This window comes from Psammomys obesus, unplaced genomic scaffold, assembly GCF_907164565.1.
Source record: "Psammomys obesus unplaced genomic scaffold, mPsaObe1.curated_primary_1811, whole genome shotgun sequence".
Taxonomy (NCBI): domain Eukaryota; kingdom Metazoa; phylum Chordata; class Mammalia; order Rodentia; family Muridae; genus Psammomys; species Psammomys obesus.
Genome location: NW_026591086.1, coordinates 21,196,413 through 21,218,175, shown reverse-complemented (window position 1 = coordinate 21,218,175; position 21,763 = coordinate 21,196,413). Strand labels below are relative to the sequence as shown.

The following is a 21,763-nucleotide window of genomic DNA, read 5'->3' as shown; positions in this document are numbered from 1 at the left end:
GGAATCATGGGAATAGAGCTTCCTTGTAAACAATCTGTCTATAGAGAGTAACTGATGAAATGAATCACTTGCATTGACTGACCCAGAATTCCCCCATTAGAGACAACATTAAATTGCATTATCAACAGTGAAATGTGCCTGTGCCATATTCATGTAAGTGTAAGAGAAACATAGTTTAATATAATACGTTGACTTCATACATTAAAAACCCAAGTTGCATGCATGTTCAAAGTAGAAATTAATCCATTCCCTAAATCCTTGTACCAGGCTATAAGTAAGGTCTAAAATTCTTTCAAATTTTATGTATTTGGGGGTATAGTTATGTAATTTTTCATTCCAGCAAGGACTATCACAAAATCTCAATAGTGAACATGTTTGTCTCTCAGCAGGGAAAATACCAATTCACAATAAGCAGAATCAATAAAAAAAATACAAATAATCATAATCTGTTTAGACTTGAGTCCTTTGGATTTTTTTTTGTAATTGAAAATAAATTGTAGGTTAGCATACAATGAAAGATAAGCAATGGCTATGTGTAGTTAGTAAATTATAGGTAGTTAAAATATAAATGAACCTTGCTCTGTTTTCAGTCAACAATTATGGAATGAGTCCTCATTATGGCTCAAATACAGTCTTGGTAAAGTGTTTTAAGCAGAATTTTTGTTAATTTTATTTTATGTATATATTTATTTATTACAATTTATTCACTTTGTATCCCTGCTGAACTCTCCTCCTCATCTCCTCCTGGTCCCACTCACCCTTCCTCTTCTCCTCCTATGCCCTTTTCCTATTCTCCTGATAAAGGAGGACCTCCTTCCCTTCTGTCTGACCCAAGCTTATCAGGTTTCATCATAGTAATATTTTCTTATGAAACTGAGGAAGGGGCATAGTTAATTTTTGTTTTTAAAGAAAGAAACATGGAGACATTAAAAAACACCAACAATGGAAAATTATTTCATGGAGTTGCATACCAGGGCTTTGTAATAGGTGAGATTTTGTTCCCTAAATAAAGTTTCTTTGGATAGACAAACTTTCAAATAACTCAGTCAAAGCCAAGGCAAAAACAGAGGACCCTGTCCTGAAGTCACATGTAGAAAAGTTAGCCCTTGAGGATGATTACAGTTCCCAATTCAATGATAGAGCAGCTGAAATCTAGGCATGCAAGACGTCTCGTAACTGAGTCTGAGCTATGTATGAGCTATGAATCTGGAAGCCCAAATTCTCAGTGGAGTACATGTATTATCCTACAAAAAGCGGGAGATGGAAATCTCATAACAGAATGCTTCATCCTCACTGTTTGACAATTCTCTTTGGATTTAAAAAAATATATATATATTTTTTTTGTTTTTTGTTTTTTTTTTTTTTTTAGTTTGTTAGTTTTTTTGTGGTATAGTAGATATATTTTTAGAGAAAATACACAATATAATTTACACATTTTTTTCTAAAATAAACAAGACAGCAGGAGTTATTTTCTTGATAGCCTACTTTCTCCATACTTTTCTTCAAAATAGGGAAGTTGGAATCGCCATATACAGGTTGAAAAATAAGGTTTTCTTCTCCCTGCAAGTGCATGTGTTGTTTCATGTATAATCCATTTATAAATGCTGTACATTTAATATAGAAAATCCAAAAGAGGATAAAGCCCATTTTGTAATCTAATTAAGTTTAAGAAACCTGATATGCATTTTCTTGAGGGGACAGAACAGCACAAAATCAAAATGGAGCACAAGTACCATAATGCATAATAGCTCAAGCTAAAAGCATAACAATAAGCTTGCTTTCCGTTATTGCAGAACCAATAAATAAGCATAATGAAAATCATGACACATTATTACATTACTCTGCATTGCCTCTATTTATTTAAAAAACCCAGATGAGTGCATTCAAAATACTTCCACATGTCAAATGACAGTAAGCTTTGCAATTGAGAGTACGCTGAAAGGAATATATTAAAGAGCAGATGCCTGGTCTTATGTGGCTTATATCAAGATTATGATAAGAATACAAGTTAGCTGAGCAATAACTACTTGAAACTAAAATGGTCGTAGCATGGCATCCAAAACATTTTATCTTTCATTTGCACTATGTTTTCTTCATGTTATGCAGTCAATAAAAACCAAATTAAAAAGCTTTAGAAGAAAGCTTCCATGTCAATTAGCCCTTGGATAGGATCTCCCGTTTCAGTCTCCCTTTGATTTAATATACTGGATTATATTAACAGCACAGGCTTGTAAATAAGGGATATCTGAATCCTATTAATGGGAGTAAGCTGCCAAAACAATCAGCCTCTAACTTAACAAGTTTCTAAGTATTTAGAAAAGCTGTGAAATGGGATTACAAGGTTAAACTGTGTACATCTGGCTTGCCACTATATAAATATTTCAGAAATTTGATCTCATGGGTTGAAGAAACACCTGTCTAATCATGAGTCTTTTCCAAGTTACATGAACTTCACTGAGCAGAGCAGCACATGAATGTTGACAAGAAATCTTCATCAATTTGCATAATTCACTTCTTATGCTCGGCACATAATTTTATCATGTTTCTCTCTCCTAAGTGAACACAAAAAAAATGTATTCTAAAAAGTTTCTGTACTATCATGCTTATATTGACAAAAAATGCCAAGGATGTATAAAATTTCAAAACTCATAATAATTATCATAAATACTGAATAAGTACACAGATTTTCCCCCATAGGCTTTAGCACGCAACTTTAGTGTAGTTAGATGTTGCAAGCATACATTTAGGGTGCCATGAAGCAAGAGAATAATTAATGAGAAGCAGAGGCCTGTCATCAAGTAGCAGTCACAACTTGGGCAGTCCCCTTAGTCTACAGACGCCTTAATGAATGAAGAAAATCAGCTGCTTTTAACCAGACGCTAGACTGAACAACTGTGTTGACTCTTTGTCAAGTACACACCAGCCCATTAAGCTTGATTTTACTTTAGTAATTTTTTTTAAAGAAGTAATTAGGTTAGAAATGTGCAGAGTAGAACACTCACCAAATTATCTTAAAATGTTCAACACAAAACACCAGCTTTGAATCTGTAGTCAAAAAATGGAAGCTAAAGGTCATGGGCTCAAATTTCTAATGACATTTCCTGGGAGCAGATGGGTGCAATGGAAGCTAAAGATTGGATTTTCAATGCTTTCATGCACCACGTTGATTGTACGTTAATGTCCTAACAAGATGATGGGTTATTGCAATTAACCAAGTGAAATGATACTCTGCTTCCCAAATCAGCCTCTTTCCAGGGGACACTGAACCCAAGGTTCTTCCCTTTCCTCACCATCTCAGCAAGTCGTTATCTATCCTGAAATTCTAAACCCAGGCAACCATGTTTCTAAATAACTGATATTTCCTTGGAAATTTCATTTCAGCAATAGCATCATGAATATTTAACATAGACACAAAATTTATGCATACTAAAACTCAATGGGAAATATCAAGTAAAAATGTAAGGAATGTTTGACTAAATTTAAAATGAGGTTCCTTTGTCACATGATGAATTCATGTGCTGGTATGGTCAGAGATGCATAGCTGTAAACTGAAAAGTTTTCTAAAGGCACAAAATTGAATATAATTTTTTACTTTTTTAGATGTGGAGAGGGTGTCTTCGCTGTATCTGTTAGTGCACATTCTTGATTGAAGAATAAAAAAGAAGGACTCATATTGTAAAGTTTCCTTAACTGCTTTCATATAAAAAAAATCAAAATTTTTATTTTTTAAATATATACTCATTTACAGATTTTTAAAAATGGAGAAATTGTTTATTTTAGTTAATATTCCAAATTTTCATGTTTACTGAAGTATGCTTTCAAAACGAAATACATGAAACTATTTAACGCAATCAATACACATTTGCCTCTACGCTGAAAAGTCAACTAAGTCAGTCACAGATATAAGAATAATTCAGTTAATTTGGTGATAAATACCACCATGTTTTGTCACCACGCGTACATAAATTTTAAATAGAAAACCTTTCTGTAGATGTAAATATTCAAGGAACTTTGATATGTGCATTAAACACATACTTTCCACTGAAAGTCACAAGAACATTGTTTTATGAGTTCAAGATAAGGTAAAAGCAATATTTACTTACATCTAACTAATTATATACTTTTGTCATGATGCTAGAGATTGAACTCAAGGCCTTGAATATGGTAGGGATATGCTGTATCACTGAAGGACGTGCCCAGATAGAGGCTACCTGCTTAAGTCTGACTATTACTCAACCTGGCCTATATCTGATGCTCTTCTTGCCTTTGACTTCCAAGTAAAAAGATCACAGGCATGCTCCACAAAGTTGTTTTAATTCCAAATGTTTGAAAAAGTTTTCCCTGTGGTTAGCAGATGAGAAATTTAAGATAATACATCTTGTGGAAAGACTCACAAGTGCTCGGAAACTTGTGTCCTTGCAAAGTTCTCAGTGCTCCCAGCATCATTTGCACATAGAGAAAATGCCTTGGCAATATTGTTTAAAAGAGAGTACACATATATATGTAAAAAGTCTCCAGGAAGAGACATTGAGGAGAGAAGTGAATAGAGCATGCACTGGTAACAACAGGCCCAGTTTCTGGTCAGCAGTGTTTGATAGAACACCTGCTTCAAGCCTCTCGGAACAGCAAAAGAAACCCCCAGCTGCCCATTAGCACATCTGCACTGTCTGCAGGCCAGAGAATGGCTGTCACCACGCCCTTCTTCAAAAAGGCCACTGTTAAATTATGAATTAATAGAGAGTTGAATCATAACGTTTAGATGAGTGTGGGCACAAATATCAACAGTGAGAGTTCACTATCTGTGGGCTCGCCTCACGCAATATTCAGCACTACTAAATTTAATCTTTCAAGAAGTGTGTGTTCTGAATAACGTTTAAAATAAACCACAAACATTTAAAATTATAATATATTTTTTTATTTTCCTTTATTTTGTATTCCTCATAGTATGTTTAAGTAGGAACACATGGGAGTTTGTTGTTGTTGTTGTTGTTGTTGTTGTTGTTTTTATTCTTAGGGGTTTACCCAGAGCCTTGCATGCTAGGAAACTACTCTATCATTAAAACACATTCTCAGCCCAGAATGAACTTTTAGTATGACTTAAAAATTCAATTTTCTTGGAGCTTTTATACTATCAAGCCCTCTTATCATTTGATATGAACCTTACAAATAGACCACAGGTGGATAACAATTAAGTTTTAAAATGGCATAAAAGTAAACAATTTCATTTAATTTTAATTGTTTTGGTATTTATTCATTAGATGAATGACTATGAATCAAATAATGTAGGTTGTGACTATAAGTTAAATAACAACATGAAAACGGGCAGCATGATAATCCTATAAATGATTTTTTTGGAGTAGGCATAAAAATTACTTAGCACCTACATAGTCAGAACAGATTCTGAATTTTGTGAACATTTTTGTGAATTTATTTCATATATATTAGATAATGGGAATGTAATGTTCTATTAATGTCAGCAAATGACAGACAGCAGATACAAAATGAATAAACCATAAAATTATACCTCAACAAATACAAATAGATATATATGGCTTAACCAGTACTTCATCTTATTAAAAATTACTCAGGAAAGTATTTGTGTGAAAGCACCTCAAAATATAAACGAAATTATTGTTTCAGATTATTCATTTATTAAACCTTTATGAGACAGTTTTAGAAAATGTATATAATTCCTAAATGACAAAATTGCAATGCTGTATAAACCGTAGCAAAGAATAAAAAAATATTTAAATAAGTCACAATCAACACTATTGTCTCTTTGAATGCTATATACATATACATGGGTATGTATATAAACTATATATAGTATGAAGAAATACTGAGAAAGCCTGATGCTGGTAAAAACTGCAAGGCTTGAACAGCTATTTTTCACTATGAAGTTGTATTATATCATCATAAATAGATGTGAATTCTTATTGCTCTTATTTAAAAGGTATCAACTATAAACAAAAAATTTTCAAACTATATTGCCCTCAAATTATTTATCAAGAGGGCATTATTTTCATATATTTCCATTTACACATTTTATATTCATATGCATATAATTATATATCTATATACACACACATTAGACTGACAATTGTTCAATCTGTAACATATATATGATTGGTCATAATAAAACTCCCTATGCAAAGAACTTTAGATTTCATTACACAGAATGTATATTATATTTATATTGTGTATCACATAGTTTAATGGGCTTTCTCAAATACAGAAGTAAAAAAATAGAAACGTGGTATCTTCAAACATTTTTCTACCTAGACAAGATAAAGTAATTGAATCTAAATATTATGTAGTTGAATCACTGTTCCCAACATTTAACACCATTGAAATTTGAAAGAATTCACTAGTTGTGTGTGTGTGTCAATGAGGTGCTCATCAAGAACAGAGCACAGGCAGCACCACCGCCTCAACAGGAAAGGGATGGATGGAAAGGAAGAAGTTGTTAATTCTCAAGTCCTAATATATTCATTATTGGTCTTTTAAATTCTGAGGCTTCAAGTAGCACTGGGACCAAGCATAAAATAAAATTACTCCCACAGCTTCTGCTCACTTAGATACGCTTATGTCCTGTTTTTTAGGACAGCCGAATATTCTTACTGTTTTACCTTAAACTTAACTCAAGCCACAGAGGACAGTAATGGAAGATATTATCCACTCCTTCCCTGAGTTGTTAGATGTCAGCTTTTTGCCGAGGGCAAATTTTAATGGCTGATTTGTGGATCTTTACTTCTGGAGGTTTACTATAGAAACACTGATATAACCTCTACCCAGAGCAAACACCCATTCTAATAACACACCAAACCTAAAAACGCACAAGGAAGAGAGAAATCCTGGCAGGAATTAATCTACCATTTTCACACATCTGCCCAAGGGAGGTATTGTAATTGCAAAATTTACTCTAAGACTGCTGAGACTCATAGTAATTATGTTTCTCTCTCTCTTTTTTTTTTAATAGAAATAGCCACAGGTGGTAACAAATTGGGTTTTGAGATGGGGAACTGGGCATGTATTCTAACCCAAATTACTGTGCAATTGTCTTGATTGTAAAAAAAAAAAAATATGAAAACTCTATTGTTCAAAATCAAAAGGAAAAAATATTAAATGTATTCCTCATCTTTTCTTTGTTTTTCACTACTCAGGTATTTGGTCTCAGGCACATGTGATATCAGGACGACATCTCAGAACAGGCCTCTGGTGATAACTCTTGAAAACTGCACTGATTGTTCGTTTGTTTAAAAGGATCATTGTCTTCTTACCAAACTTATTATCATCTAAGGATAAACAGCAGTTTTCCTCTGAAGGTCAGGACCTAAACAAAGCTCATAATTATTAACCATGATCTGCCTTCATTAAACGTGCAAGGTTAGAGATGTTTACTTCTGCCTATGAATTGATATTGAACTGTTTGCTATTTTCATACATATCTGCTCTCAGCAATTCTACATATTGCTCTAAAATTAACTTAATTCCATAGAATAATTAAACTGTTTTCTGATATTACTGACAAATTTCACATGTTCTATGCCCAGTAATATATATCCAAACTCAGCTACTTAAACCACAGATATTTGAAGTAATAAGGTCAGGTTACAATGTGAGACAAAAAATAGGAGCTGTTGTTACTACAACTTAAACCCATGTTAATATTCAAATAATAATAAAGCAAATAACCAAATATTTTACATTGAAACTATGTGGAGATGTTTTACTCTGTAATTTTTATTTAGATACAATGAAAATATTAAGATGAAGAATTTATTTCTCTTTTTTTGGGGGGGTGCCTTGTGATTCCTCTTATGTTTGATCTTGATGCAATAAGTTAAACTTTGACAAACTTTCCTTAAGTACATGAAAAACTGCAATATAGGCTAGCAAGCAAGGCCAGTGCGTTCCCATAAAGAGATCACTATAATTTTTATTACAATCTTATTCTGTTTTTGACAATCGAACTGCAGAAATCAAACTAACTCATCTTAAAAACTGATCTGAAGATTTGTGGGACTAATAGTTATGAAAATATGTATCATCAAGGAATGTCAGGCAGGAACTAGAAAATGATTCCCTTTGTAATAAAAACCAATTCCCTTCTCTTCCAAAGCAGGCAAGTAAAAATATTTTTCTTTGTAAATTGTTGGTAATTTTATAGGCAACTGCTTTCTTAAATATTCTAATTTCTTGTTTTCATGTTGTATCATCTTTTGAAATAAAAGCAGTGGTAAGAAGCCCACAGTACTAATTTGTACATGTAGTTAAGTTATTTATTTTCTGTAGTAAAAGCAGCTCAGTTATATATCCAATTTTTCTGCTGCTAGAAAAAAAATAACATAACATAGGCTATTCAATTATACAATAATATTGGCAGAGTGTGATAAAATAAACTGTTTGAAGAATAAATAGCTCTAGCAAACGTATTTATATTGAGGACTGTGATTTGAAAAACAAAATTGCACAGAGGGGTGGAAAACCTATAGTATCAAGATTTCAAATTGGTTTAGAATATTTACAGTGGAAAAGTAATTCACAGAATTTGCTTAAGACATTGTCTAGATTTGGAGTATAAGAATAAGAAAGTTGTGATCCTTGAATCCTTCCAAGCAATAAAATAGCTGTCCATTTACATTTTGTACAAGAATACAAAAAACAAAATTTCAGATTCAAACTTTAACTTTGGGTTGAGTTTCCCTTGGGGGATATTAAAATTGTACGTGTTCCTATGATTATTAAGGGTACAGTCAAAAATGATATAAGTGCATATCGTATGCCTTGTATTAACAACTTTTCAAACTATTACATGAAGATAAACATGAGAGAAATACATATATAGCATCAGTTATGTAGAGAATGTGAGTTACTTCGTCAGTCCTCAAGTTCGGTTGCCTGAAAGCAGGAACCCTGCTAACATAGCAGTGGGACCTCTCAGAATATAAAAATTGCATCTGCATAGGTATTAACATAATTTATAAGCATAAAACTAATGTTTGCAAATAGCAGCAAACATTTGTTATTGTATCCTTTTGAAACTTGAAATTCATTCTAAAAGCTTTGGCTTTTAAACCCTGAAAAGACTGCTTTTAGCTGGTAAAGTAAACAAGAAGTTGTCACTTAAATGGTACCTTTAATGTGTTCCAGTAATTAAAAATCAATAAAACATTAAAAGTTTCAAAAGTATTAAATGCTGTTAGAAACAATTAGGATCTTTAAAATTATAGTATCCTTATCATAACAATTTAATATAACATTAATATGGTAGACGGGACTATTTCAAAAAATTTAAATATAAAGAAAATATGATAACATGGATTTTGAAGTATTTTTGAAATGCCAGAGTAAAATGAATTCCTAACATTATTTAAACATTTAATGTATTCCATTTCTCTAATCAAACCAAAGTCTATTTATGTAGATTAGTTACTTATAAAGTTTCATTTCCCCAACCTGTATTTATTTTTTGATCACAAAGCTTGTTAACTTAAATAGTTTTTTATTGTCATGATTCATTTTCCCATAATTATGCTGTTTAGCTGCCTTATTTTTGAATAAATATATGCAAACGTGCCAATCATATGCAGCGTAGTTATGCTAGATGCTCAATGAACCATAAGAACAATTTCACTACAATAAAACTCCCTGGAATAGATCCAAAGCAGGGTCTACAAATACTAGTAATCAGAATGTCACTATGACCAGAACAGACAAACAATACTGTGTCACATGAATATCAAGACTCTCTCCAACACTGCTCCCAAACCAATTTCATAGTCAATCATAGAATACAGTGCATGTAAGTGAAACATGCCTCCCCTAAAGCCACAACTTGCTTTTATATCTTGCTGTGAGTTTTTCTTTTATGCTACACCTTAGAAATACCAAGCTGATTCCTCTGCAGTAGCAATGAAGCACAAGCATATTTCTGCTTAGTCACAGTGAAGATGTAGATGCTATTAAGGACTTCTTTATTATAGATGATTTATTTCCAGAGACCAAAGGATAGCAATACATCACTGTCAAAACTAGCAGTGAAAGCTATGACTTGCTGTAAAATACTGTATGCTGCCATTGAGGGGAATTCATGTCAAAATCTCCTTTACTAAAGTAGGTTGACAATAGATTAGTGTAGGTCTGATGAACTTTGAAAGTGTCTTGTAAGTGGGTAGCAAAAGTCACTCTATCTTCAAAATGATAAGTAAAAAATGAACTGTATGTTATTCACTAGCAATTATACATCATTGGTTGGAGGAATTTAATCCAAAGAAATCACTTCACTAATGCTTTACTAAAATATGACTTTAAGGTAATGCCCTGTGGGATTTATTAAACAGACGTATTACCTAGGGGAATACATTCTAGAGCAATGACTAATGTCGTAATTAGTGGGTGCATTTGTAAGAATGTACCCACTATTGAGTGTATTGCAAGACTTCTCTGCATCAGGGAGTTAAGTTTCATTTCCTCACTGGCCTGAGCCCAGCTGTAGGGACTTTTCCTCTTGGTCTTTCATCATCAACCTTACACCATATGTTTGTAATGTTTCCACTCAGGCCACCAGTCCCAAAAGTATCAAACATTTGCCTGACATTTGTTTTTACTTTCCTTAACCCTTAAGCTTCAAATTATCATGTTTACCATATTTTCAAAGGGAAATATGAGTTGTTCTTTAAAAAATGAATTGCTTTGAATTAAAAATTTTAAAATGAGATATTTGTACTTGTATATTTACAGTCATATTTGGTGCCGAAAATACTCACATGCATAGATAAATATAAATATAGGTATGCACATAACTGCTTTTTCCAAAAAGTTTATTTCTTTATAGTTTAATAAACATAGGCAAGGCTAACTTTATTAAAAAGCAAGTAAAATTCTATTACTTTTAAGAAATCCCAGATAGTTTTTAGCTTATATGCTCTGTGTTCCCATATGCATTTCTGTTGCACTATATTACATAAGCAGCACTCACATGAGAAATTTCAGATCTCATTCATGACAACAGTGCTGCCTCATGATACAGTAAAACTACTGCACTTCAAAACAGCACTAAACATTCATCCCAAATTTTCAGTCTTTTCTCCACTAAAATGCATCTATTCCAGACTTCTTTACCTGATACGATAGCTGGGTGTTATGTGAGGAGTGATTGCTTTAAATTTATATAAAGGTATTTTGGCACTGTAAAGATGTGACTGCGATGCACATCTTCAAACGCTTGACTTCATACACAGAACTTCATGAGTGAACAATGCATTCAGTGGTTATTTTCCGTTTTAAGGAATATAACCTTATTTTGTAACTAAACTTAAAAAGTTGAGATAAGAATTTTAGAGCATATTTTTCTCTGATCCAGTAAAATCTTTCAATAAGGAAAGATGCTGAAAATATAATTTCAAAAACTTTGACGTAACTGTATATGTAATGCTATGTATTGAAATAACATAACTCATCCAAATACTGTGTATTTAAATGAAATATGAAATTTATTACTTCTACAATTTTAAAAACATAAAAAAATTTCATCTCGATGTGTTGATGATCAAAAATCACCTGGTTATCATTTTAGAAATTTTGTTGAAATTTGGAAGCTAGTGGGTTGTAACGGTTGTAATTTTTGAAGAGCTTGTATCTCAACTATAAGAAAAATAAAATTCTGTGGCTTCCAGTTTTATGGGAATGCTTTCTTCTGTTGTGAAATAAAGAGATTTACAAAGGTTTATGTTAAAGGTGATATATCCACAGAAATAAATACAGCTAAGAATAACATTAGCTTTTTAATAGGAGCACTACCAATAAGTTTGGAACTTTAAAAATAAGTTATAAAGCTTCACAGAAATTGCAAACAACTAATGTTCAGTTATATTTTAGATTGCTTAATACTTCACGTAATTTGGATTCATAATTTTACAAAAAAGTTTTGATAGTGGTACTCATTAAACTAAAGTAGAAGCAAATCCTTCTATGTTTTCAATAATCTTTGAGGGGAAAAAAAAAAAAAGAAAAGAAAAAGAGCAAAATTCCCCAGGAAACATGCAGCCTGACAATGCCATTCCTTTCCTGCTCAATCCAACATAATCCTCATAAGTAAGGATTATATACTTTGTGAAGAGTGAGGAATGCAAGAGACTAATCAAGTGGTACCTTCTTAGCATAAACACTGTAGCAAAATATCTCCAAATCTGAAGTGACACCAAAACGTATTTATACTGTGCATCTGTTGCTGAAGTCATTAATTTAAAGGAATACAAGCTATGGAAGATCATGTATGGTCTTGGTAACTCATCTGAACAAGCTTCTATAGTGAAGAACCTTCTGTGTTTAGAGAAATGTGAGTAAAGATACAGAAAATATCATTATAAAAGACACTTTAGCTTTTATCTTTACTGAAATAAACTCTTTATACACGGTGACTTACTCCTTTACAATTCAACCTCATTTTTTTTTTTTTTTTTTGTATTTGGCGTTCCTCTAGGGACCTATCATATACTTATTTAGTTCATTATATCCAATATATTATGCTTGATATTTGCTACATTGTAAGCCTCATGTATATATCTTGAGAGATTTTTATTGTTTTTCATGAGGACTCTGAAATAAATGGACATGACGTTTTAAAGTTGATCTACAAAACTGTACTTTTTAAAAAACTTCATTTAGGAAATCTTTTTCCCAGGTTAATACATTTTCTTTGATAAGAATATATTAAAAACTGATTGTAATGTGTATTATGGGAGAATACAGATATTAAAACAAAACAAAAGACAGGAAGTCGTATAATTAGTGTGCCCAGCCTTCTCCCTTCTTCTCAGTGAGGATATCACTGAAAACACCTGTTGAAAAGTTGCCCGAGATAACTTACTTTGTTGTTTTACTTTGTTTTCCTGAGCAGGAGCTCAGGCATCTCAGGTCAGCCTCTCTGTGTCACCAAGAGTGACTTTGGACTTCTGACTGATTTCCTGCCTTCACCTCCCTACTGCTGAGATTATTAAGTGTGAACTTCTTAATAAACCACAGTTGACAATTATTCTTAAGAGTTAGTACAGATGTCTCTGTTAATGTTATATTTCATATCACAACACAAAACAATATATATGAAAATATCTTGAATGGAAAATGCTCTTATTATTTTATGTAATAGTCTACCTCACCTACTTCAAAATCTGTGTTCCTACTTTTCAGTGCAACTCCCATACCTTATAATAAATAAAATATTATGCTATAACCTAAATGTAGCAGTATACTTCTTATGTTATTATAGATATTCTAGTCACACGTATATTGTCTAAACACTTTATAGCCTGATTTTGTTTATAGAAATTCACAGAACTGAATAAAAATGAAATTTATTTTCTCAACTCTGTTAATAGATATGCACCTGAAATGAAACAATACCTGCAAGCGGTAACCTTAGGTTCTGCAATCAAAACACTTTCAGGCTGAAACCAGTTTTAACTTTACCTAATGCAAGGTGTATAGCTCCAAAGTTCCTGTATTTCATATCACCTTGTTTTACAAGGTATTGCAGCACAGTTATGAAAGTTTGTTTAGCACATTTATAAAGGCCTACCATGCACTCTCAAACCACCATGCAAGATACAGGAAAATAAGGATGAAACAGAGCTACTAGCTGCTGATCCAACTTGATTTTGCAGAATAAGACTTTACCTTAAGAAAGAGACATGAAATTAGTAGCATATTTACTTTGCAGGCTGAACTGTGAACATGGTATCAAATGAGCTTGATACAAGATTACAGAATTCCTGTAGACTCTCACCATTCCACTTGAGCACACTGTGGGTTGCAGCACAAGTGTTGAGGGAGAGAAAGTCAGAGGTAGCAACTAGCTAACTTATTATGGTTTTATAATAAACAGGAAGTTAAGTATGCTACATTTGCAAAGAGAGTAATTGCTCAGAATTCTATAACTCAACTTTTAAGAAACAAGGTGAGGAAAAAACTGTTAGCCATTAGGTTGAAATGTTTTTTAAGACAAAAGTAACAGAAAATTGACACACCTTGGGAAAAAAATACCAAATTGAAACGGAATTTCATTTTGTATTTTGGTGGAATGGATTAACATTTTTAAAGTAAAAGACTAACAGGACAGTATTTTGCTTTCAGCAAATTGTGGGAAGGTTTGGATAGTATATGTTTTTCTTGGTTTTAGTTTCACTATCAGTGAGAATCCACCACTATCTTTTACAACCAATGACCAGCTTCAAAGCCAATATGGTTAATATAGAATAAACACCACATCCCTCCAAAGTTAGGAATATTACTAATCAAGAGTGCTCTTCTGTAGTCTGACTAAGAAGACACACTTGATGAGAATTTTACAACTTGATTTTATGATTTTTTTTTATGTTGGAAACTAGACCGGAATTCAGCTCAGAAGCCTTGAAATAGATGATTAAGCATCAGCCTTTTGTGACTACCTTGTCATTGGCATATATAGAGCAGGTATGCAAAATATCTGAGATTCCAAAATGATTACAGAACAGCTATAAACATTTTATCATAGTTCCCTCTATAGAGAAATTAGTGATCATTAGTATCAATTTCATGCAATTACAGGAAGACATTTTTAGAAGCCTAGTATTTATAGTTAAGGATTTCGTCCATGTTTCATATAAACCTTAAATCCATGATTACAAGATCTAAGCTGAATACTATAAAAAGTGGAATTTGATAGTTTAATAGGTAATAACATCATACTTGATGAATCTTGTTCAGTTGGACACTGCGCTGTCATAGGATATACTTTCTGCTTAGCATTAGGACATGGATGGTTTATATGAACAGGGCTATGAACCTTCAACACTTCATTTGAACAACAGTAATTTTACTGAGACAAGCTTTTCAAGGCATAATGATATGGACAAGTGACATTTCATTTACTTCAAACTAAACTTCCCCCTCAAGTGTCATTTTTGGTTATGCTGAGCTGCAAACTTCAAGCACTGCTCATTCAGAGTAATTTGTAACAACACATATATGGAATATTATGATAACCAAGAATTAATTTTTTCCTGTGACACAACTCAGTAGTGAATAAAGAAAACTAGAAGGTGACTGGACCACCGCAGCACAGGAATCTTTTTTAAAGAATCAAAGTGTTATGCTTTTGGCAATGATTCTGTTTCCATCTTATGTTAATAATGTGTGTAGAGACCCTGAAAACTGTAGAGATCCTAAAAATATACACTGTTGGAAAGCAAATAATGTGGGATTCACTGCAATTTAATCCCCTGATATCAATGACATTAAAATGATCTTATGACTCTTTGTGGTAGGCTCCTCATTCCTTAGTGACCACTGGAAACTCACAGGAATACCATAATACTAAAGAAATTCCTTTCAAAGATCTTACCTTGTTACTATTTCTAACTTGTATAAAGAACTTTAAAATGTGACTCACACTTCCAAAGCTTCAACTGAAAGTTTAGTTAAGGAATAAATGGTGCTCATATTCCTAAAACAGTTTCAAAATATAAAACTAATTTCTCAGAGGGTGAAACTTTGTGCAAATTGAGTCACAGCTAAGAGTCACCTGGTGACTACTCTGTGCTCAAGAAGTTAGCTCCAATCTGAGATATAAATTTCTTAGTAACGTATAATGTTTTAGTCGAATAAAACTCATTGAAGAAAATTAAGCTTTCTTTGTTCTATTATAGTAATCCTGTTATGGAAAGAAATGTAGCCCTGCAGTAGAAGAAAGTTTAAATATTGACAGTTGCTGTTATTTAAAAATGTGTAAAATAAACTTTAAAAATGCAAGTTGTTTAACTGTTTACGGGGGAGGGATTCTGAATTGGAAACGGTGTGCACACAGGGTCAAAGGTGTGAGCAATTTTCAGTTAACTATTCCCTACCCCCGCGTCTTGCTGCTGGCCATCTGGCATGCCCTTATGCAAAGGTCTCAGGACAGCACCACCAAGAGCTTTCAAGTGAAGTCCCCTTAACTCTAAAAGTCTCCTACCTGAATTATGGACATCCGAGTGGCAGGGGTCTCGCTCGAATTAGTCCCTTGTCCCGTGAAGCTGGTGTGGCAGCCTGCGTGCCCCTGCGGGACAGTCAGGTTGTTGGAGGCTGGCTTAAGATACATCACCTCTGACCGGGGCGAGCTGAGGGGCAGGCGGGTTTGGTAGTCGAAGTACATAGGGGAGGTAGCCAGGGAGGGACTGCTCACCACGTTCATGACGTTCATGGCGTTCCTCTCTTCCACCTCGCTCTGCACCAGCATGATATCGTTTTTGTTGATTTTCTTCTTCTTGCCCTTCCCCCCGCCTAGCTGTGGGTGGCTGTACTCAGCGATGCGGCAGTTGTAAGTGCGAATCTCCTTGTTTTCCCGTTTACACTTAACAGCGATGGTGATCATGGCCGCTAGGAGGATGATAGAAATCGTGCTCAGAGTCACTATAAGGGGCAGCGACATGTCCCAGTGGTGTTGCTCGCCATTCACTCTTGGTACCCCCTCGGGCAGGGAGCCGCTCACTGAGCGAATGATGAGTTTGGCCACCGCGGACAGGGTGGGCTTGCCGTGGTCGGTCACTTTCACCACCAGCTCCACCACGGGGGTCACGTCTTCCCAGAAGGGATGCAGCGTGCGGATCTCGCCGCTGGACGGATCTATCTCGAACAGGTGGTCGTCGTTGCCATCCACGATCTCGTAGGTTAGGCGCCCGCTCTCTCCAAAGTCGCTGTCCAGGGCGCGCACGGTGCTGACCAGGTAGCCCAGGCCAGCGTTGCGGGGGACCTGCAGCTCAGCTGTGTCGTTCTGTAGCGTGGGGAGCACTATCACGGGAGCGTTGTCGTTCACGTCTAACACCGTCACCCTCACCGTGGCGTTGCTCTCCAAGTGCGCTGGCGCCCCCGAGTCTTTCGCCAGCACCTTGAACTCAAAAGCCTTCGTTTGTTCATAGTTAAAGGAGCGCAGGGCATAGATGGCCCCGTTAGTGGGGTTCACGGATACGTAGGTGTAGATGGACACGTCGCCTATGTGCGAGGGGAGAATGGAGTAGGACACTGTCCCATTTTGACCCAGGTCGGGATCCTGGGCTAGCACTGAACCCAGGTATTCTCCTGGGATGTTGTTTTCATGTACCTGCAGCACGTACAGCCCTTTGGTGAAGCGGGGCGGGTTGTCGTTCTCATCCAGAATCTTGACAGCGAACGACTTGGTGGAGTTGAGCGGAGGGGAGCCCCCATCCCGGGCCACGATTGTCACGTTGTACTCGTCCTGTGTCTCGCGGTCCAGCGGACGGTCGGTCACCACGGTGTAGAAGTTGTCGTAGTTCTCCTCGAGCTTAAAGGGGACGGAGCCAGGCCCCCCGAGGCCACCTCCAGTGCCCCCTCCACCTAGAACCCTACACTGAAGCTGCCCGTTCTTGCCCGAGTCTCTGTCGGTGACCCGAACCAGGGCGATGACTGTGCCAGGCGGGGCGGCCTCGCTCAGCGCCCCCTGGCGCACGGAGACGAAACCAATGGACGGCGCGTTGTCGTTGCGGTCGATGAGCTTCACCGTGACCTTGCAGTGGGCCGGGATAGGGTTAGGACCTAGGTCTCTGGCCTGCACGTCAATCTCCAGCATGCCATTCTCCTCATAGTCCAGGTTGCCCTTAACGCGGATCAGGCCGGTTTTGGGATCGATGGAGAAGAGCTCCCGCACGCGGTCGGGCACGTAGCTGCTGAAGGAGTAGAGCACTTCCCCGTTGGGCCCCTCGTCAGCGTCTGTGGCGTTCAGATCGATGACCACGGTGCCCAGCGGCGCGTTCTCGGGCAGCTCCACCAAGTAGGATGGAGCCTCGAAGACGGGGCTGTTGTCGTTGGAATCGATCACCTTCACGTTGATCTGCACCGTGGCGGAGCGCGGAGGCTCACCGCCATCCAGGGCGGTCAGCACCAGAGTGTGGTGGTTCTGCAGCTCGCGGTCCAGCGCCTTTTGGATGACCAGCTCTGGGAACTTGGTGCCGTCGCCGCGGGACTTGACGTCCAGGGCGAAGAGGCCGTGGTCGTCGCGGGTAAGCAGGTAGGTGCGGAGCCCGTTCTCGCCGGCGTCCGGGTCGTGTGCGCTCGTGAGGGGGAAGCGGGTGCCCGGAGCCGCGTTCTCGGAGATGTCCATCTCGATCTGATCCGAGGGGAAGGAGGGGGCGTTGTCGTTGATGTCCTGGACCTCCACCTTGATCATGCAGATCTCCTTGTCGTTCGCGAACACCTCCAGCGACAGCTGGCACTTGGCGTTGTGGCGGCACAGGGACTCGCGGTCGATGCGCTGCTTGGTGTAGAGCAGCCCGCTGTCCGCGTCCACGTCCAGCAGGTGCGGGGCGGAGTTCTCCAGCACTCGGTAGCTGCCGGACTTGCCTCTCCCGCCGCCGCCGCCGCCGCCGCCGCGCTCCGCCGGCGGAAGCCCGGGCTGCAATCGGGCATCCTTACCGATGTTGCCGATCACCGTGCCGGCCCCCTGTTCCTCTGGCACCGAGTAGTTGAGGTTTTTGAGTGTCAGGGCAGGGGCCCACAGAAGAAAGCAGCAACAGATGGAAAGGTACATCCCAGACCGGTGGAGTGAGAACAGGAGCAGCCGGACTAGAGGTGCTGGCCGGTGGGTGCGCGCCAGGCTGGAACCCGGGCGGAGCGTGAGAGCTCGGAGCGAGCCACAAGTCTGTCGAGTCCTTCCTCCTCTCCGCACCCGGGCTGCGGCACCCGGCAGTCTCTCCTTATTCCGCTCAAGTTGCCCGAACCTGTTGATCTACAGCATTCGCACCGGGGGGAGGGGGGGGGGAGGGGGGGGAAGCAGCGGAGCTGCAGCAGCTCGGAGCCAGGCGGCGACTCCCTGCGGCTGAGGGCGAGCCCAGGGCTTTGTCTCTCCCGCCTGGACTTCGGGAGGCTCAAACTTGCGTGATGACGCCGGCGATAGGAAGGAAATCGAGTCTGGGAGAGATGATAATGAGCTGAAGAATTCGTGGGTTTTCCTCGCTCCCGCCAGGCGCAGTAAAATCCACTCCCTCCGGCAGGCTACAGGAATACTCTTCAGATCGGGTGGGGGAGGGCTTTGGGAGGTGTGTCTCCAGGCAGATCAGAAAGTGGAATCCTTAGTTACTCTTATTCGGCGACGAAATTGACGGGAACGAGCGGGGACGAAGAAAGAGTCACGGATGCGTATGCATATCTGAGGCTTCGCTTCCCCGGCGCACGGAGAAATGTCTGCTGGTTGTGCAGGATGGTCTGCCAGTGTTTGCTGCATTTAAAGATCTAATCTTGCATTGCTGGCTTAGGCAGCGGCGGCAGCGGACTGCATCTCCGAGCCAAGTCCTCTCTCTCTCTCTCTCTCTCTCCCTCTCTCCCCTTCTCTCCTTTCCGAGCAGCGAAAGGGAGGGGAAGAAATGCAGCGGAAAAAAAAAAAAAAAACCACAAAAAAAAAAAAAAAAAACTAGTGTCCCGATTTGTAGTTTCCTCCCCTTGCCAAGCTCCTCCCTCTCTTCCTCGGAAAAGGCTCTCCCCCCAAAATCAAGAAAGCCACAGCCTGATCAGCATTTGCGCTGAGAGCCCATTGGGAGGAGAAAATATAGAGATCTATCTCCGCCTCTGTTCGTAGAACACTCTGGTGTCTCTACGCCAAGCTGGGAGCCGCCACTACCATCCTCTTCCTGCAAGCAAGGACTTCTCTCCATGCAGTTTAATCCCAGTTCCCTGCTCTTGCCAGGCGAAAGGAAATCAACAGGCAACTCATGGTTAGACGTGCAGATCTGAAGGGGGAGGGGAGGGGAGGGCAGGGCAGAATAGAAAGGGGGGGGGGGAGCTACCCTCCCAGTCCTATCACACACACTCGCCCTGTCTCTCCCTAGAAGGGAAACAGTCTCTGCATTCACAGGGCTGGGCTGTCAAGTGGCTCTTTTCTTTCTATTCAGCATCTCCTTCCAGCGGCCCAGCCTACCAGTCCTTTTCATCTAGAGAGGAAAACCCTGGCGAGGAGCAAGAGTGGTGAATCTTTTTAAAGAGAATAAAGTGCAGGCTTCTTCTCTCTTCCGATGATTATTATTTTAAATTGGAGGAGTAGGGTAGGGTGGAACGCATCAAGGCTTGGCGTGATGCATTCTGCAGTCTGGCTCTCACGGTCTCTGGTCGACTTGGGGAGGGCAGAGGGCGAGGAGCTGCGGCCACCGCGGTTCTGCCCGGGCGCCCACCCGGTGGAAACTACCTCCACCTCCAAGGGGAGGTTAGGCTCGGGCTGATCTACACATCACGCCTCCTTCTCCGGGCGCCTTCGGCGTACGGGAATGACACATCCAGAAATGCAGGTGTTCTGATCCGCCGGATGAGTCAGAAGCAGCGGAACGAATCGTATTCGCTCTCCCCTCGCGGTCCTCCCTTCGCAGACATTAGTTGCGGCTTCTTCCTAACGCTTTCTCTGACTCACTCAAAAGGAGAAAAAAAAAAAATTAAAAAAGCTGGATTCACGTTGGGGTGGGGAGGGGGGGACGCAGAAAACGAGAAAAAGAGAGCGGGGGAGAAAGGCGAAGCCGAAAGCAGCAGCACTTTTTACTCTACCTCTTCCGGCCGGAGTCCGAGGCTCTGCAAAACAAGGCGTCTGCTTTGCCACCGATTTTTATTTGTTTGTTTGTTTTTGCTTTTTTTAAAAACCTGTCCACTTGGTTAGGCGCAAGATGCCCCCAGATCTCTCAGTCTTAGGGGAGGGGGCACGCTTCCAGGAACGATTCACAGCTTAGCCCAGGATCCTAGTTCAAGATTTTTTTTTTCCTCCCAGGGATCTCTATTCACAAAGTCCAGCATCGGTGTGCATAGCTAATTGTGCAGTCTGTTGCGGAGGGATGCTTTTTTTTTTTTTTAAATTCCTCCTTTTTAATTTTTTTTTTTTTTTTTTTTTTCTTTTCGGGGTGTTTTTTTTTTAGTCTGGTGCGCTGCCTGTCAGGATCGCCCCAGAGCCTGGGGAAGACGTGTAGGTTTCAAACCGAATAAATCCATCTCCGCCGGCCGAGAAGCGGAGGGAAGGGAAGGCTGCAAATTCGATTCAACAGTTGGAGCAGTGTCTCCGGGCCGGCCCTCCTCTGCTGCGGCAGCCGCCGGGGCTGGCGGGTCCCGACGCTCTCCCCAGCGTCTCTCGCTGACTGACTCTATTCACCTCACGCCGCCGCTTAAACATTGAGACGGATTCCCCGCCAGCCAATCGGCGCGCGGAGCCAGGCCCCGCCCCCTCGGCCCACGCCCAATGGGAGGCGGGGAGAGGGCAGGCGTGGGCGGGGCCGGCAGCCCGGGCGCTTTAGAGTCCTCGACAGGCCGGGGTGGGAGGCTGGAGCTCCGGGGGGCCCCGCCGAGCCCGCGCTGGGTCTCCGCGAAGGCGCCCGGGGCCCGAGCCGCCGCTCTCTCCTCGGCCGCCGGCCTCCGGAGAGGAAAAAAAGTTTCACAGTCGTTGGCTTTTACACGGGGATCGGATCCGCAGCCAGCCAGCCGTGGGGAATCCCTGCATACTTTGCAGAGAGAGGCAGAGAGAGGGGGCAGCTGCGGTCTTCCCGGTGCATTGCCGCGCGCACAGCAGCACACCTCGTCCACACACGCACACGCATGCACAAACACAGAGTCCAAGGGAGTTGCAGATTTTCTGACTACCCCCCCTCTCCCCCACACTCGTCTGAAGGAGGTGAGGAGTGTGTGTGTGCGCGCGCATGGCATGCGTGCGCGTGCCCGTGTCCGTGTGTGTGTGTGTGTGTGTGTGTGTGTGTGTGTGTGTGTGTGTGTG

At 39.7% G+C, this 21,763-nt stretch overlaps 1 protein-coding gene across 3 annotated transcripts in view; it reads right to left on the bottom strand.

Moving 5' to 3' along the window:
• The window catches only part of Pcdh17 (protocadherin 17), a 98,794-nt gene extending 79,402 nt beyond the window's left edge, over nucleotides 1-19,392 (bottom strand). For all 3 annotated transcript variants that reach the window (XM_055609759.1, XM_055609762.1, XM_055609760.1), the window contains exon 1: nucleotides 15,992-19,392. In XM_055609759.1, the coding sequence (XP_055465734.1) occupies nucleotides 15,992-18,559 (2,568 nt within the window). In that variant the 5' untranslated portion in view covers nucleotides 18,560-19,392. The remainder of the gene's footprint in view (nucleotides 1-15,991) is intronic.
• Nucleotides 19,393-21,763: the final 2,371 nt, after the last annotated feature.